Below are 17,045 nucleotides of genomic sequence, written 5' to 3'. Positions count from 1 at the left end.
CGCCTCCCGGCCACAAACCCAGCCCCCACGCAGGCTCCGCAAATGCGACGCCGGAGCGCAGAGCATGCCGGGAAAATGAGGCTGGATGCGTGGACGGCTACGCGCCGAGTTCATATTGAACTACATTTCCCATCATGACGGCCGCCATGCTCATTGGTGTGTGTGCGGGAAGCCAAAACCTACAAGTCCAGAGTGAAGCAAGGCTCCGAACCCCAGGGGGGTGCAGAAAGGGAAGAGCAGCCCCGCCCTCACCCAGCCCAGTGGAGGACAGCGCTTCCCCCTTCGAAGGCAGGGTGAGCCGCAGCCGCCTGAAGTTCGCTCGAACTCGGGATTTCAGAGCGGAGACGCCAGCATCCCGCACCTCCCTACTCTTCCAGTCCGAGATCGCTCCGACAGGGATGGGCGGCAGGATCTGGCTGCCATTCCCAGTGCTCTTCCTGGCCGCTCTGCCGCCAGCGCTGCTGCGGGGGGCGGCCGGCTTCAAGCCCTCTTTGGACAGCGACTTCACCTTCACGCTCCCGGCGGGCCAGAAGGAGTGCTTCTACCAGCCCATGCCCCTGAAGGCCTCGTTGGAGATCGAATACCAAGTAAGTGCGGGGGCGAGCTGGCCTTCCCCGGGCCCGGCTGCATCTTCGCTTGGAAAACTTAGGACCGCGGGCGAGGTGAAATCTGGAGGGTCGCCTGGGAGTGGCCTGCTCAGCGCAGGCGCACTAGGCAAGGCTCTTGGGTACCTGGAACTCCCAAGTTTGTCCAGTCCGAAAATTGACACTTACCCTCTCTTCCCTTTCCTCTGGTCGGAAAGAGGCCAGCACTGGTGACGTCGGTGGCGTTACTCTTTGTTTCTTAATTCACCCATAGCTTTCCTAGCTAGTATACACTACAATTCTGAGAGTTTCACAGTATGGGGCTGATACACGTTTTTTGTTTTGTTTTTTTTTTTTTGTTGTTGTTGTTGTTGTTTTGTTTTTTCGAGACAGGGTTTCTCTGTGTAGCTTTGCGCCTTTCCTGGGACTCACTTGGTAGCCCAGGCTGGCCTCGAACTCACAGAGATCCGCCTGGCTCTGCCTCCTGAGTGCTGGGATTAAAGGCGTGCGCCACCACCGCCCAGCCGATACACGTTTTTTGTGGTTTTGTTGTTGTTTAATTATTGGACGAAATGATGACACTTGTTTGAATCGCCCTCACCACTTTCACCAAATTCCAATATTATAAAATTGTCACGGTGTTTGCTTCAGTTAAGGAATTTTGAATTGTGACCACGTGAATATCTCTAAGTCAGATTTTGAAATATGTTGAAAGGAGCTGTTGCCTTGTTTACTGGTACATTTCCGTCCCTGTTGTGTACCCATTACTTTCAAATCAAAGAAGGTAATAGTGTATTACAACTTTATGACCGTTTTTTTCATTGAATTCGTCAGCATTCTCCCCATGTCTTTTGTTCTTATTATCTACAGAACACGGCAGTAGAAAGAAGTGTCTTAATTTATGTAGTCGTTCTAGCCAGTAATTTCTTTTTTTTTTGTTGTTGTTTTTTTGTTTTTTTTGTTTTTTTTTTTTTAAATTTATTTATTTATTATGTATACAGCATGTATGACTTCAGGCCAGAAGAGGGCACTAGATCTCATTACAGATGGTTGTGAGCCACCATGTGGTTGCTGGGAATTGAACTCAGGACCTCTGGAAGAGCAGTCAATGCTCTTAACCTCTGAGCCATCTCTCCAGCCCCGCCAGTAATTTCTTAAAGACAAGTTCCACCTGGCAACTTTCTGTGTATCCAGATAGCAATGCACCAAATATATGTTCATGTGTTTTGTCTTTGAGCCTTTTTTTTTTTTTTTTTCAAATTCAGTTCTGAATGCTATTAGGTGTTAGAGCAGAAAATATTTACGTAGTAGGCAAGAGTAGAAGCTCGGAAGTTGCTGCATGCACGTGTCGCACACAGGGGGACACATCTAATTTTTAAACCTTAATGTAGAATTTTTATATGAAGAAACATTGGGATTATTTATAGTTTACAGGAAGTATCTGAAAATCTAAAACTGAGATTACAGCTTAATATTGCTCAATTTCTACATGTAAGCATAAGTTCAGCATTTCCTAAACAGTTAATGTGTACAAGAAACTGAGCAGGGAGGAGGAATAAAAAGAATCCTTGTTCTCAGGAGTTTTAGGGTTCATAGGCAAGCTTTGTTTAAGTTCGAGGATTTTTGTTTTGTTTTGGTTTTTTAGTTTTTTTGTTTTGGTTTGGTTTTGATTGGTTATGTTTTGCTGGCTGGTTGGTTGGTCTGTATTTTGTTACAGGGTTTCACAATGTACCCCATGGCATTGAATTCAATATGTAGCCCAGGCTAGCCTCAGAACTTCACAGTAGTCCTCCTTCTCCTCAGTCTCCCAAGTACTGGTATTACAGCATGGGCCACCACCCCCTACTTAAACAGGTAATTTGAATAAGGTAGGATTACATACTGTTATAGTCATTTCTTGGTTTTCAGAGAATAGGATTGTTGGAAAAAGTAAAATTAAATCTGAAAATGAGATAAGAATGCAAGAAATGAGGCCAGTTTCAGAAAAGTGAAAAACTGAATAGACTGATTTTAGGGACTATGGTTTGAGTGTTCAGAAGTACACTGTAAGTACTGAGTTTTTAATTGGTTTGAAAACTGTAAAGTCTGAGGGTAGAAGTAGCAAAATAGGAAATAGACCACACAGCTAGGGAACAGAGACGGGGTTATAAATGTGCTTCAAGAGAAATAGCTTTTCCCTTATTTTTTACAATGACACGTAAGATTTTTTTTTTCTTTTTGGTTTTTAGAGACAGGGTTTCACTGTGTAACACCCATGGCTGTCCTGGAACTAGATCTTTAAGCTAGCCTGGCCTCAGACACACAGAGCTCCACCTGCCTCTGCCTCCTGAGTGCTGGAATTAAAGGCATGAGCTACTGTAGCCAGTTTTCATTTGGGCCACAAGCTCACAAATAGTGACACAGAGACTTATTAATTATAAAAGCTGGGCCTTACCTAGCATAGGCTTGTCCCACTAGCTCTTATAACTTAAATTAACCCATTTATACTAATCTACATTCTGCCACATAGCATTACCTCATCTCCTTACTGCCCATCCTGCTTCCTCCAAGTCTGGCCAGTGACTCTACCTTTCTTCTTCCCAGAGTTCTCTCTCTACCTGGAAGTCCCACCTATCTCTCCTTCCTAGCTATTGGCCAATCAACTTTTTATTACACCAATCACAGCAATACAAATCTTCACATTATACAAATATCCTACAATATGCCACCACACATAAGACAGACACATAAGATTTAAGCAGATTGCTGGGGGGAGTGTGAAGAGCAGATTTAAAGGAAGCAAAATGAGACACAGGGAAACCAACTATGAAGTTAGTGAAAAAGTCTGGATGGGAAAATAATTTTTATTAACCAAAAATTTCCTTGAAAGGCAAGAATGGTGCAATCTGCTGGTAATTCTAAACACTCAGGAAGCTGAGGGAGAAGGATGACAAGTTCAAAGCCAGCCTAGGCTATGTAATGAGACCCTGTCTCAAAAAAATTTGGAGCACAATGGAGGATGTCAACCGCTGGCCTCCACTTGCACCTTTTAAAGGCAGGACATGGTGGCATATGCCTTTAATCCTAGAACTCCAAGGGAGGCAGAGGCAGACCTGGCCAAAAATGTGGCTTACATAGTGAGTTCCAAGACAGCCAGGGCCACATAAAGAGACCCTGTGTCCAGTAAATAAGTAAATAAATAGATAAAATCTTTTTGGGGGGTGGGGGGGTTCCAGACAGGGTTTCTCTGTGTAGTTTTGTGCCTTTTCTGGCCTTGAACTCACAGAGATCCGCCTGCCTCTGCCTCCCAGTGCTGGGATTAAAGGTGTGCGCCACCACCGCCCGGCTAGATAAAATCTTTTAAAAGCCTTTACATCACATGGTTTACTTTATAGAAGTTTCTATTTTCAATTTGTAATATGTATTTTTTCTCTTCTATAGGTTTTAGATGGAGCAGGATTAGATATTGATTTCCATCTTGCCTCTCCAGAGGGCAGAACCTTAGTTTTTGAGCAAAGAAAATCAGATGGTGTTCACACGTAAGTTGACTGTTTGAGACACATATATTTACATAAATCCCTGGCTGGCTTGGAACTTGGAACAATCCTTTTACCTTAGCCTCCTGAGTGCTGGAATTACAGATGCATGCCACCATGCCCAGGAAATGTCTCTTGAGTTCTTTTGGCTGAATCTAGTGAATGGTGGAGAAAATCAGTACATTGGCACATTTATTACTATTTATCAATATTATATAACAATGATTTTTTAAACAGTCTTTGATAGTGAGACATTTCAATGAAAATGTCTTCCACTTACCTACTCCTCATTTTTAGTTTCTTTTGAAACTAGGTTCTTTATTACCCAGGCTGACTTCAATTTCATGGAATCAGGGGATCCTCCTGCCTTAGTCTCCCCAGTGGCTGTGATCTTAAGTGTCTACCACCAAGGGCACCACACCCAGCTAACTTTTTGCTTTGGTTAATCTATTGAGACATTTTATATCTGCCTTTTTGGCTTAAAAAAAAATGTTGTTTTGTTTGTTATTGTTTTCAAGACAGTAGTTCAATCAAGTAACTGACTGGACTGGAACTCAGACTGCTTGCTTATCTCTGTCTCCTGAATGCTAAGAGTAAAGGCATTCAACACCATGTCTGGCTTTTTCTCCCCCCTTTGGTTTTGAGACAGGATTTCTGTGTAGCCTTGGCTATCCTGGAACTCCATCTGTAGACCAGACTGGCCTCTGCCTCCTGAGGTCTGAGATTAAAGGCATTAGCCACCACCACCCAAATATTTTTTTTAATTTTGTATGAGTGTTTTGCTTGCATAAAAGTATGTGGTCCACGTGTGTAATTGGTACCTGCGGAGGCCAGAACTCAATATCAGATCCCCAGAAGTAGCGCCAAGCACCCACATGGTGCCTCACAGCTGTCATAACTCCATTTCCAAGGTAACCAGGCACTCTCTTCTGACCTCCATAGGCACCAAACATACATGGTGCACGTATATACACAAGGGCAAAACATAAAGTCATATTAACTACTTAGTTGTTCAGATATTTTTGAATTTTTTCAGCATGTAGCATGGTTAATGAAGGGTTGTGATCAGTATTTTGAAATCCCCAGTAGCAGGTAACTCCGCTGATGCAATAAACAAATCAAGCTGATTTAAAGTGCAAGTTTAGTGAGCAAAGCATCCCTGGGTGATCTTGAAGGAAGAGAAGTAATCGTATGGCAGGTCTATGGACCGTACCTTATAAACACCCTGTAGGCATGGTCTTGAGGAGGTCAGGGGGAGGAGCGACTGCTTGGTTAGCTTTCTGAGGGCAGGGTCTGGAGAGGGAGGAGGGGACTGAGGTGGAGCTTCCAGCTAAACAGGTTGAATAACCTCTCTAAAGTTAATTAATAAAATATAATCTAGTTTTATTAAATTCTTCTAATTTATTTAATTTAATTAGGAAAACACTAAAGATTAAACATAAATATGTATAATGCTGGGCATGGTGGCTCATTCCTTTAATCCCAACACTCAGGAGACAGAGGCAAGCAGAGCTCTTTGATTTTGAGACTGTGAATTCCAGGACAGCCAGGGCTACACAGAGAAACGCTGTCTCAACAATATTCCCCACCCTCAAAAAAAGAAAAAAGATCAGGCAATCAGGTCTCCAAAAAAAGGTATCTATTGGCAACTTATTTTAGCATCATTCTTACATACTACTTCTCTATTGCCTGTGAATTCTTGCTGCTTTTGGGATACTAGGAAAGATAGATAGATAGATAGATAGATAGATAGATAGATAGATAGATAGATAGATAGATAGATAGACAGTCAGACAGACAGACAGACAGACAGACACATATATTTTTTTGCCCTTTTTGGAGCAGTATCATAACCTTTTGGAGTACATTCAGGTGTGTCCAACCTTTTGACTCTACAATACAATCTCCAGAGCTTACACTGAAAAACTACAAAATCAAGTTATAAAAAAGATATTTTAAAAAAAAAAAAATTCCCATGGAGGCAGAGGCAGACAGATCTCTGTGAGGCCAGCCTGGTCTACAGAGTGAGTTCCCAGGACAGCCAAAGCTACACAGAGAAACCCTGTCTTGAAAAACGGAAGAAAAAAAACCAAAAACATGTTTTTAGCAAGTTTACTGTTTTGTGTTGAGCTGCATACATAGCTGTCCTCTAACATATTGACACACGCAGTCTGTGACCACAGGTTAGACTCTCCTGAATGAACGCTGTGCCCTTCAGAAGAGCCATCAACTGGTTTATGGTTACTATAACAGCAAATACATGTGGTGATATACATTGAGTATAATAGAAAGTTTTTCTTGGGAAATAATCATTTCTTTTTTTTTTCTTTCTTTTCTTTTCTTCTTCTTCTTTTCTTTTTTGGGTTTTTTGAGACAGGGTTTCTTTGTGTAACAGCTCAGGCTATCCTGGAACTTGTTCTGTAGTCTAGGCCTTGAACTCACAGAGATCCACCTGCCTCTGCCTCCCAAGTGCTGGGATTAAAGACATGTGCCACTGCCTGGCACTCTGTTTCTTTTTAAAATTGTTCCTGATTCTGTTTACCAGTATTTGCTCAGGCTATGACAAAAATATCTGAGAAAGTCAACTTTTTAAAAAAAAAGGTTAAGCCAGGCGGTAGTGGCGCACGCCTTTAATCCCAGCACTCGGAAGGCAGAGCCAGGCAGATCTCTGTGAGTTCGAGGCCAGCCTGGACTACCAAGTGAGTTCCAGGAAAGGCGCAAAGCTACACAGAGAAACCCTGTCTCAAAAAAACAAAAACAAAAACAAAAACAAAAACAAAAAAAAAGTTAATTTTGTGATTTCAGTTGATGGTAACTGTCTTAGTTAGGGTTTCTATTGCTATGAAGAGGCACCGTATTATATTATATTGAAATGGATATTTCTATCACATAAACAGAATAAGAAATTAAAGGCATATGTGGAAAAGATTTCTGATTTGATTTTCTAAGGAAAATTAAGACTTCATCAATTGACAGGAAAGGACCCAGCAGAAATTGTAGTACCTTTAATTAATGAGGAAATTTCCTCTTTATAGGCAGAAAATGAACATTGGCAAAGGGCTTGCAGTAATTTTTTAGGGAGAGATTAACAACAGTTATCCCAAAAGCGAGAGAATCAAATTCATTTAAAAAAAAAAAAAAAAACAACAAAAAACTCGATGGTAGATGGGTCCTTCCTCACATTGTACAGAGAACACCAATCTCTGGAGTCCCTACCTTCTATGCTGATGCAAATAAATAAGGAAAGGCAGAATATAAATCAGGAAACTTTACTTAAGTGGTTCAAAGCACTTCTGTACAAAGGTCAGAATTGTATGCCATTTTTATGGTATTAATGGACTTTACAGAGCCTCTCAATATAGTTGACTCTCAGTATGCAGAAAGAGTTGTTTTACATATTGAAACTGCTGAATTTATTCCTGATAAAACAGAATTAACTTTGTATATTGTCACAACCTCGAGGTCATTGTCCCTATACTGTACATCTGTTTACAGATTGTTTTTCTTTTTTTTTTTTCTTTTTCTTTTTTTTTTTTTTTGGAGCTGAGGATCGAACCGAGGGCCTTGTACTTGCTAGGCAAGTGCTCTACCACTGAGCTAAATCCCCAACCCCTTTTGTTTTTTTCAAGACAGGGTTTGTCTGTGTAGTTTTGGTGCCTGTCCTGGATCTCGCTCTATAGACCAGGCTGGCCTTGAACTCACAGAGATCCACCTGGCTCTTCCTCCCGAGTGCTGGGATTAAAGGCATGCGCCACCATCGCCCAGCTAAATGTTTTAATAACTTAGAATTCTGTTGGCATGAGACACTTTGTTCCTGGCAGCACCGAGCTACTCCCAAGAGGATGTTGGGCATAAAAGACACTCTATATGGAGTTTATCTTCTTAGCAAAAAATGGCCTGTTGGGCAAAGAACTGCCCTTACCTCCGCTGCTGACAGTAAGCACACTGTCCATTGCGGACAAGCAGGACACAAGAATAAGTGACTGCTGAATTGTGCCAAGACAGGGTAAGACAGTCTTTCAAATACCCTGCTTCTGAAAATGGTCTGTCGGATATTCTAGGCCTATAGCCAAAAGTGGATGCCCCAACATTGCAGAGAAACACTGGGTGACTGTCCAGACAGCCGGCTGTCTCTGTCTTTTCTTGCAGTTTTTTAGAAGTTGCTTGCTTGTTCTTCTGTTTACTCGGGTAATATTATTTTCCTTCTCAGGTCTTTGATGGGGTTGAAGACTAGATAGTTACAGTTACAATCCTCTTGTATCTAGCTAATAGCATACCAGGTACTAGAGTTAGATTCTTCAGGATAGGACAGCTGTTGGTGTAATCTCTGTAATTTGCCATTTAACTATGGTCTGGACATTTAGCATGTGTTTCTTGCTTGATATTGTTCTTGTTGGTTGTAGTTCCATTTTGGTTTATGTTATTACCCTCTGAAAGGGCATCTACTTCACTTTTAACTCAAGTAAGCTTCCACCAGATCAAAGCCCCACACTAGTCCCTAGGCTGTTCCAGCTAACTCACCTACGTCCCACTACAACATACCCATTATAACTGGCAAGACTCCTACCATTTCACTTCTCTCTGCACTCAAACACAAGAAAGCCTTGACAGTTTGAGTAAACTTTGCTTTTCAACCCATGGAGTGGTCAGTAGTTTCACTGCACCCTCACTTACAATAATGATTAGAAAGAGGCACAACAGTAAAACCTGAACATTGTACATGAATATTGCTGGTCAAAGGCTCTATCACTAAGCTATATCCCCTCAGCAGTTTTATGCTTTGTTTGAGACAGGGTCTTTCTATGTATCCTTGGCTGTCCTAGAGCTCTCTGTGTAGACCATGCTGGTTTTAAACTTGCCCATCTCTGCCTCCCAAGTGCTGGGTTTAAAGGTGTGTACTTCAAGTATTACAGGTCTGTAGGGAAAGGTATCCTGACTTGTCCAGAAGTCAGGCTATACCTAGAGCTGCAATATGACAGCTCTGGAGGGAGAGGTATCCTGACTTGTTGGGCAGCCAGGCGATACCTGAAGCTGGGGTGTGGTGGGGGATGGTCTCCCCACGTAATACAGCAATCCTACTCCTCTCCTAGACAGAGCCATGACAGCTGAGCTTTGCTCCTCCCTCCCCCCCCAAACCCCCCCCCCCCCTTTTAAGTGGGCTTCCCAGCAGAACTCTGCTGCTTCTCTCTGGCCCAAGATGTTGCTTCTTCTGCTTCGCTCTGCTAAAGGAGAAACCTTTGCAGAGATGTAGCAGTCTCCTCCAGTGCTGGCAAAAAGCTGTTACTTTTTTCTGCTCAACCCTGCTCAGCCCCCCAAGAGAACATCTCAGCAAGGTTTTTCTGCTCAGTCCCCCAAGGGACGTCTCAGCAAGGTTTTTCTATTCTGTGCCAGTGAATGAAGATCTTCACCCAAGTCTCTTCTAAGAAAATTTATTTGGGAAGGAGTCCAGGAGAGTGGCTCCCTCTGCCAGAGGGGCAAAGCACAGCCCACAACCGAACAGACAGAGGCTTATAGAGGGCTTCTTAGGGACGGAGTTTCTCCAGGGATTGGTCAGTTTTTCTGGTCAGGGATTGGTTAGTTTTGTTGGTGAGGAGCCAAGTTGATTCTGATTTCAGGGCCAAACTGTTTCTTTCATGGCCCATTTTAGCTTTTTGGCTCAAATTTCAGCCCAGGATATATTTCTTTCACTGGCTCTGATTCTAGGGACAAAGTATGTTTCTTTGACTCTAGTTTCAAGGTCAGGGCTTTCTTTCACTGGCTCTGGTCTCAGGGCCAGGGTGGTTTTCTTTGGCTGACTCTTTTTCCCTACATGCACCACCATAACCAGCTGTTTCAGGCCTTTTTAAAGTATAATAAGTACTCAACATCCTTTGATATATGACTCTTGCCCCAAAATTAACAGGTGCCAAGTAGATCTGTTTCACTGAAGATCCTAACTTTGTCAATCAAGCGTAATTATATAATACTGAATGTCAACCAAAATATAGGCAAGATATGCTGAAATATAAGGAAGTACAAGTTAATGTCCAGTTTAATAAAGATTAATTAAAGATATCAGAGGGATGTAAAAATAAACCTAATGATGGATAACAAAAGACCAATACTTCCAATACCAATCGAAACCTCTCTTGAGAAAGTGAAAATTGAGTGGCCGCCAATATAAATGTATCCAGAAAGGTTCATCTAGTGAGAAACTTTCTTACATATCTAAGCCCTTATTAGAATTCTCAATAAAGAAAATTATCTTTTGTATGGAGCAAGATCCATTCTGGTAATATACATATTAGGTTCTTTGCTATTTGTAATTTCTCTCTGGCTCAATAAAAAGGACAATGAAGGGATATTTTACCTGAATCTAGAATTCTCACAGAACAGATTTTTTAACTCAATAGGCCTACCAGTGTCTGAGTCAGTTTTAGAGGAGTTAAGTGTTATCCACAGTCTCTTGTGGAATAATTAACTGAAGGGTAGTTACTGTATGGATAGATTATAAAATGTAGTTTTGCCATTCTTTCAAGAAAATGGTGTTTATTTTGTTGAGGGGCAACTGTAATAAATGTCATTAGCATGTAGAGGTTTCCTTTGTAGGGTTTTTCTCCACCAAAAGGGAAGGGGCACAGAACTTGTTAGAAAACCACTTCATAGCCACAAGACTTTAATCCCAGCACTCAGAAGGCAGAAGCAGGTGGTTCTCTCTGTGTAAGTTCAAGGCCAGCCTGGTCTACATAGAAATTCCAAGCCAGCCAGGGCTATGTAGTAATACTCAGTCTCAAAAAAGCTAAATTTTTTGAGACAGGGTCTCATACTGTATCGTAGACTGGCCTCAAAGTCACAGCAATCATCCTACCTCACCTCCTGAATTATGGGGATACAGACAAGAGCTACAATGGCCAGCAAGACCAAGAAACTTCAGTTCAGCTTAGCTATGAATGGCATTTATTCCACACAGGCAACTGCACAGAGTAAAATACCAGCTATTGGCTACAGACCTCACCTCTTACCTTTGTAAACTACATTTTAGAATACAGTTAGTGTGTCAGAAACCTGAAGGAAAACCCTTGGTGCAATTACTGATTTAAAAAAAAAAAAATGTTATATTTGTGTGTATGTGACCTGTGAAGGTCAGAAAAAGATGTCAGATCCCTTGAAACTGTAGTTAGAGTTGGGTGTAAGTCACCTGTGTGGGTAGTGGGAGCCTAACTCCAGTCCTGTTTTTTGTTTGTTTTGTGTTTTGAGACAGGGTTTGTCTGTGTAGCTTTGGAGCCTGTCCTGGAACTCACTCTGTAGACCAGGCTGGCCTCAAACTCAGAGATCCACCTGCCTCTGCCTCTTAAGTGCTGGGATTAAAGGCGTGCGCACCACCCACCACCCACCACCCCAGCCAACTCCAGTTCTCTGTAAGAGCACCGAGTGCTCTTAACCACTGAGCCATCTCTCCAGTTCCAACTGTCACTGCTTTTGAAAACTAAACAAAACTCAGTTTAAAGATTAATCTTAATTGAAGGGTAAGTTGTTATATTTGCATATAAATAGGTCTCAGTATAGAATTTCTTTAAATTATAAATATTAAAGCATATTATGATTTATCATGTACTTCAACTTTGAATCCCATTCTTCCCCCCACCAAAAAGAAATTTAGAACAAGCCAGGCATTGGTGGCACACACCTTTAATCCCAGCACTCTGGAGGCAGAAGCAGGTAGATCTCTGTGAGTTTCAGACCAGCCTGGTCTACAGAGTGAGTTCCAGGACAAACAGGGCTACAAAGAGAAACCCTGTCTCAAAAAAAAAAAAGATAAAATAATTTAACATAATTGACCAAGTAAATTCCAAGTATGTGTAACTTGCAAGTATTTGAATATATTGTCCAGTTGGAAATACAGAATACTAAAAATGTGCCCTTTTTTAATGTAGTATAGAGACTGAAGTTGGTGACTACATGTTCTGCTTTGATAATACATTCAGCACCATTTCTGAGAAGGTCATCTTTTTTGAATTGATTCTGGATAACATGGGAGAAGAGGCTCAAGAACAAGAAGACTGGAAAAAATATATTACTGACACAGATGTGCTGGAGATGAAACTGGAGGATATCCTGGTTAGTAGGACCTTTTGATAAGTAATGACAGTGCAGCAGCCAGAGATTTTATTATATGACAGAGATTGAACTGAGCATTCTTAGCTATATTTTCCAAAAACTGTTGTCTCTGCCATTTTTAACATCATTTCAAATCTCAATTTTAGCTTATGTTTACCTTTTTATTAGAGTTTTTCAAATCATTTATCTCAAATGAATCCCATCTTTGCAGAAAATTTAATTTTAAACATGAAAAACAAAATAAACTTATTTTCTCATAGTTCCAGAAGTCACAAATCTGAAGTGAATTTCACAGGTATGAGGTCTTACAGGTGTGGACAGGGCTGAGCCTTTGGAAGGCTCTGGGACTCTTCACTGCGAGGTTTGCTGGCATTCCATGGATTTTGCCGCTTAGATCACTCCAAACTCCTGCATCTGTTATAATGTGTGCTGGACCTCCCTGGATGACAAAACATTCAAAAGTAAAATACTATAGACACACAATGGATTAGGTAAAAATTGCCAAATAACAAGAGAGATAAAATATATAAAAGTCCTGGTGCTATGCTACTCAAATATTTTGATCTTCTCTTTTCAATTCATGGTATATTTTTAATCTCTGTTAAATAAATTTATCATTACTATTTTAAAGCCTCATGGAGGATCTCTAGGTGATACAAGTCATACCTGCACTTTAATTGAATTGTATTCCCATATATTTAAAAAAATTGTTTTGATTTTAAAAATAGCATGAAGCATATTACTAAAGGAATGTGTCCTTAGTATTTTTAATAGTAAAATTACTGTATTTATCTCCAGGAATCCATCAACAGCATCAAGTCCAGACTAAGCAAAAGTGGCCACATACAAACTCTGCTTAGAGCATTTGAAGCTCGTGATCGGAACATACAAGAAAGCAACTTCGATAGAGTCAACTTTTGGTCTGTGGTTAATTTGATGGTCATGGTGGTGGTGTCAGCAATTCAGGTTTATATGCTGAAAAGTCTATTTGAAGATAAGAGAAAAAGTAGAACTTAAAACTCCAACAGTGTCACTTAACATTGAAAAATAAGAGGTAGAAAATTCTAATACACTGTTACAGTCAAGATCATTAGTAGTTTTTACCATAACATTTTCAGAAATTAAATATAAGATATATAAAATTTAGTAGAAAAGGAAAGTCCTCATTTTATGTCCAGATAACATTGACCCACTTATACACTTATGTATACAACAGGATATCATACAAAATTTGGATTTAATTAAGGCATATTAACTATTTTTCTAAGTTTAAAAATCTTTCCCAAATAGCATATATGAATTAAATAAATGGACAGTGTTCATAAACACACCACCTGTTTGCTTTTACCCACAACTTTCTCTGTAAATGTGGCGGTCTTATATTAGGTTACAATTCATTTAAGAATTATATAATTATGGACTGAATAGATCATTTTTCTCTATTACATCTCTCCAAAAAAGTAAATAGAAGTATATCATGGAAATAATATTTTTAACATTTTTCTTTTTGTTTTATTTTGTTTTTTGTTTTTCAAGACAGGGTTTCTCTATGTAATAGTCCTGGCTGTCCTGGAACTTGCTCTGTAGACAAGACTGGGCCTTGAACTCACAGAGATCCACCTGCCTCTGCCTCCCAAGTGCTGGGATTAAAGGCGTGCACCACCACTGCCTGGCTGTTTTTAAGATTTTTATAACCAAATATAATGTGAAACATTATCCAGAGTATTAGTTTTTATATACTTAGTCTACAGTTCCAAAAGCTGACATTTGATAATTAAAACTGGAAAGGCATTCTTTCCTCTTAGAAATTAGGCGATGTCTTTTTTCTCTTTGAAATGATATTACAAAGGTCTTCTTATGTGAAGACATATAAAGGGTACTTGATGTTTATGAATGGGATGCATTCTGTCTAGACATTAGCTAAGATTAAATTCAAGATAAAATGAATATATTTTTATATTACCCATCAAAAGTGTTGTATTGGTTTTTACACAACTATTGATTTTGCTTGTTGTTTTTTGTTTGTTTTTTCCAGACAGGGTTTCTCTGTGTAACAGCTCTGACTGTCCTGGAACTCACTTTGTAGACCAGGCTGGCCTCAAATTCACAGAGATCCACCTACCTCTGCCTCCCAAGTGCTGGGATTAAAGGCATGCGCCACCACAGCTGGCCAATAGTTATTGGTTTTGATAATACATTGTCACCAGCAGGTGTGAGGGGCATACTTCTGAAGAGATCTGACCTTAGTGTAAATAAATAGCTCCTTTCTAAGTTCTCAAAATCATCAGAAACAGGAAAATGAGATAAACTTGAGAATACCACGTACAAAAAGTTCACCTAAATAGAACCATAATATCTGGAACCAGATGGGCTCATCGTACAATCACAATTCTAATAGAAAATAGAGGAGGGTAATTTTAAGTTCACTGGAAGAAATTGTATTTGTCATAGTTTTTATTTTCTAGTTACTGTTTTGAATTACAATTGGTCAGGTAGATTTTATAAAATATACATCCTACCATAAGATTTAGCACTGGGTATACATATTTATTATAGTTTTATTATAATTTTCACAGAATTGCCTATGATCACCTACTGACTTTGAAGGATTAAAATAATCCCCAATTATAAACACCTAATATGGATATAAAAGCCAATATACACAAAACGCTCTGCCTTTATAGTTTATTAGTCTGTAGTACAATCTTATTCGAGTACTAGTAATTTAACTTCATCATGAAACAATTTACATTACACCCATTTATAGTGTTATGATAAGTGTATTGTCAATGAGAAAAAAGTCAAATCTGGGTATTGAACCCATATATTGTGTGTGTGTATATATATATTATATACATAACCCATAAATATATATATATATATATATAGCTGCAATTCTTACTGAGCAATAATGATCTTGTACTACCCTATCTCACATACACACAAAAAAAATATGGTACACAGAGAACAAAATTCACTTACAACTATATTTTTTTTCTCCTTCTTGGGGCCTTGGGAGAAGACTAGAAATTTATTTTTCCCTATTCAGAGGCTTTTCAAAAGATGAAATAAGTGTCATATATGATCAGTACTGGCCAAGAAAATGCTCCGGTATTCTAAGAAATGCTCCTACAGCATATAAAGAACAAAGTCATTGAGATCATTACCTAAAAAAGCCTCCCTTTTCCACTTTTAAGTACAAGAGAAGCAAGCTATAGGTACCATAACTGATAAGCAGAGTACACTTAAGAGTCTACTGCATCTTTTCTGTAAGACTGTGATTAAGAATTCTACCTCTTAGATACAGCCAATACTGTACTGTACTCCTAATTCCTTACCTAACACTGTATTTGTTACATCATCTTGTATGTATGTAATTTGTGCCACTCATTTTTAAATCTATAATTCAGTTACTTCCCCTGCCATTTAAAATGGTAGCAGTATCTTTATTGGAAAAATTAACTTAGGAATGTTAAAGATTTTATTTTTATAGACAAAAGTAAAAAGAGATATTAAGAACCATGTTGCCTGTATTAATCATAAAAAAGTAAAACTGTAAGCAAAAAACAAAATGTTTATTTTTTAAATGTGTATTATCTGCTTCATGAGTCTTTTGATGTTACTTTCTCAATTATGCTAAAATCGAGTAAGCCTTCACTTGATCTAATTTTTATCTTGTTCTTAATTGTATAAATTACTACAGTAGTTTAACAGAAATGTAGAGGTAATCATTCTGAGTTGCATTTGGATTATGTGCTCTTTTACAAGAAAGTCAATAACAAAAGGTAAGTGTTTGGAAACACTGTTGAAATAAATTATAAATCAAAATATACTTAGGTATATTTACATCTTAAAATTAACAAAAACCATGTCCCTGTAACTTTGTACCTCCAGTGAAAGTTCTTTATCAAATTTTAAAACAAATTAATTTAGCATGTAATGTTTTTTTCTTAGAGTATAATAATACAGTGTTGCTTAAATTATGCTATATTTGTGTCATCTTAAATGAGCAACAGACTATGTATATTGGGTTCTTTACAGCTAATAAAAATTACTGTTAGAGAAATTTTACCAACCTATCATTATTGTCTACTCCTTAAAGCTTTTTTTTTTAAATGCGTCTTCTATCTGCATGTATGCCTTTATGCCGCCAAATTCTTAAATGTAAAAGGAACAAGATTTTTAAAATTTTTGTGTGTTAAGACTCACCAGGCCTGTTTGGAAGCACCTGTCCCCACTACACTATTTTGATGACCCAGGACATTTTTTGTTTGTTTGCTTTTTGGTTTTTCAAGACAGGGTTTCTCTGTGTAACTTTGGAGCCTGTCCTGGTACTCATTCTGTACACCAGGCTGGCCTCAAACTCACAGAGATCTACCTATCTGCCTCCTGACTGCCAGTATTAAAGGCGTGCTCCACCACTGCACGGCTCCAGTACAGCTCACAAACATAGCACAGGCAAATATTCCCTGGCCAAACAAGGCAGGGAGAAAACAATAGTTTACAATGTGTCCAACCTTTGGACATTGTATCACAGACATTGTCATCTACAGAGTTTACACTTGAAAACTGCACAGCAGAGTTTACACTTGAAAACTGCACAGCAGAGTTTACATCCACCCTCACCCCAAAAATCATGTTTAAGTAACTTTATTATTTCATATTGGGGCCCAATTATAGCTATACTCAACCACAGACTGGATATGCCTGGTAGACAAGCTATAAGAAAAGCCTACAAAATATGCAGACAGCCAGCTGATTATCAAATGCAATGATTTCCAAACTGAAGATCAGTGTGTAAAGGTCATCCTCAACAGACCTGACGTACCCACCCTAACCAAAGCAGTGG

General features: G+C 39.3%; 2 protein-coding genes across 11 annotated transcripts in view; one reads left to right on the top strand and one right to left on the bottom strand.

Annotated features, from left to right (window-relative positions):
• The first annotated feature begins 37 nt into the window (after window positions 1-37).
• Window positions 38-16,265, top strand: Tmed5 (transmembrane p24 trafficking protein 5). Of its 2 annotated transcripts, none has more exons than XM_059274941.1 (4): window positions 38-587; window positions 4,005-4,102; window positions 12,013-12,200; window positions 12,971-13,105. In XM_059274941.1, the coding sequence occupies exons 1-4, from the start codon at window positions 135-137 to the stop codon at window positions 13,054-13,056; spliced, it is 825 nt and encodes a 274-aa protein (XP_059130924.1). In that variant the 5' UTR covers window positions 38-134; the 3' UTR covers window positions 13,057-13,105. The 2 variants fall into 2 exon arrangements, with proteins under 2 accessions (XP_059130924.1, XP_059130923.1); XM_059274940.1 differs by having other exon boundaries at window positions 48-587; window positions 12,013-12,196; window positions 12,995-16,265.
• Window positions 12,520-17,045, bottom strand: part of Mtf2 (metal response element binding transcription factor 2) — a 57,637-nt gene continuing 53,111 nt past the window's right edge. For 6 of the 9 annotated variants that reach the window (XR_009381682.1, XR_009381683.1, XR_009381681.1 and 3 more), the window contains one exon: window positions 12,520-13,180. The gene's annotated coding sequence lies outside the window, so the exon portion shown is untranslated. The remainder of the gene's footprint in view (window positions 13,181-17,045) is intronic. The other 3 variants (XR_009381678.1, XR_009381679.1, XR_009381677.1) reach the window with 2 other exon arrangements.

This window comes from Peromyscus eremicus, chromosome 10, assembly GCF_949786415.1.
Source record: "Peromyscus eremicus chromosome 10, PerEre_H2_v1, whole genome shotgun sequence".
NCBI classification, from domain to species: Eukaryota; Metazoa; Chordata; class Mammalia; order Rodentia; family Cricetidae; genus Peromyscus; species Peromyscus eremicus.
Note: the sequence above shows the minus strand (reverse complement) of the source record. Positions and strands in the feature narration are given on the sequence as shown.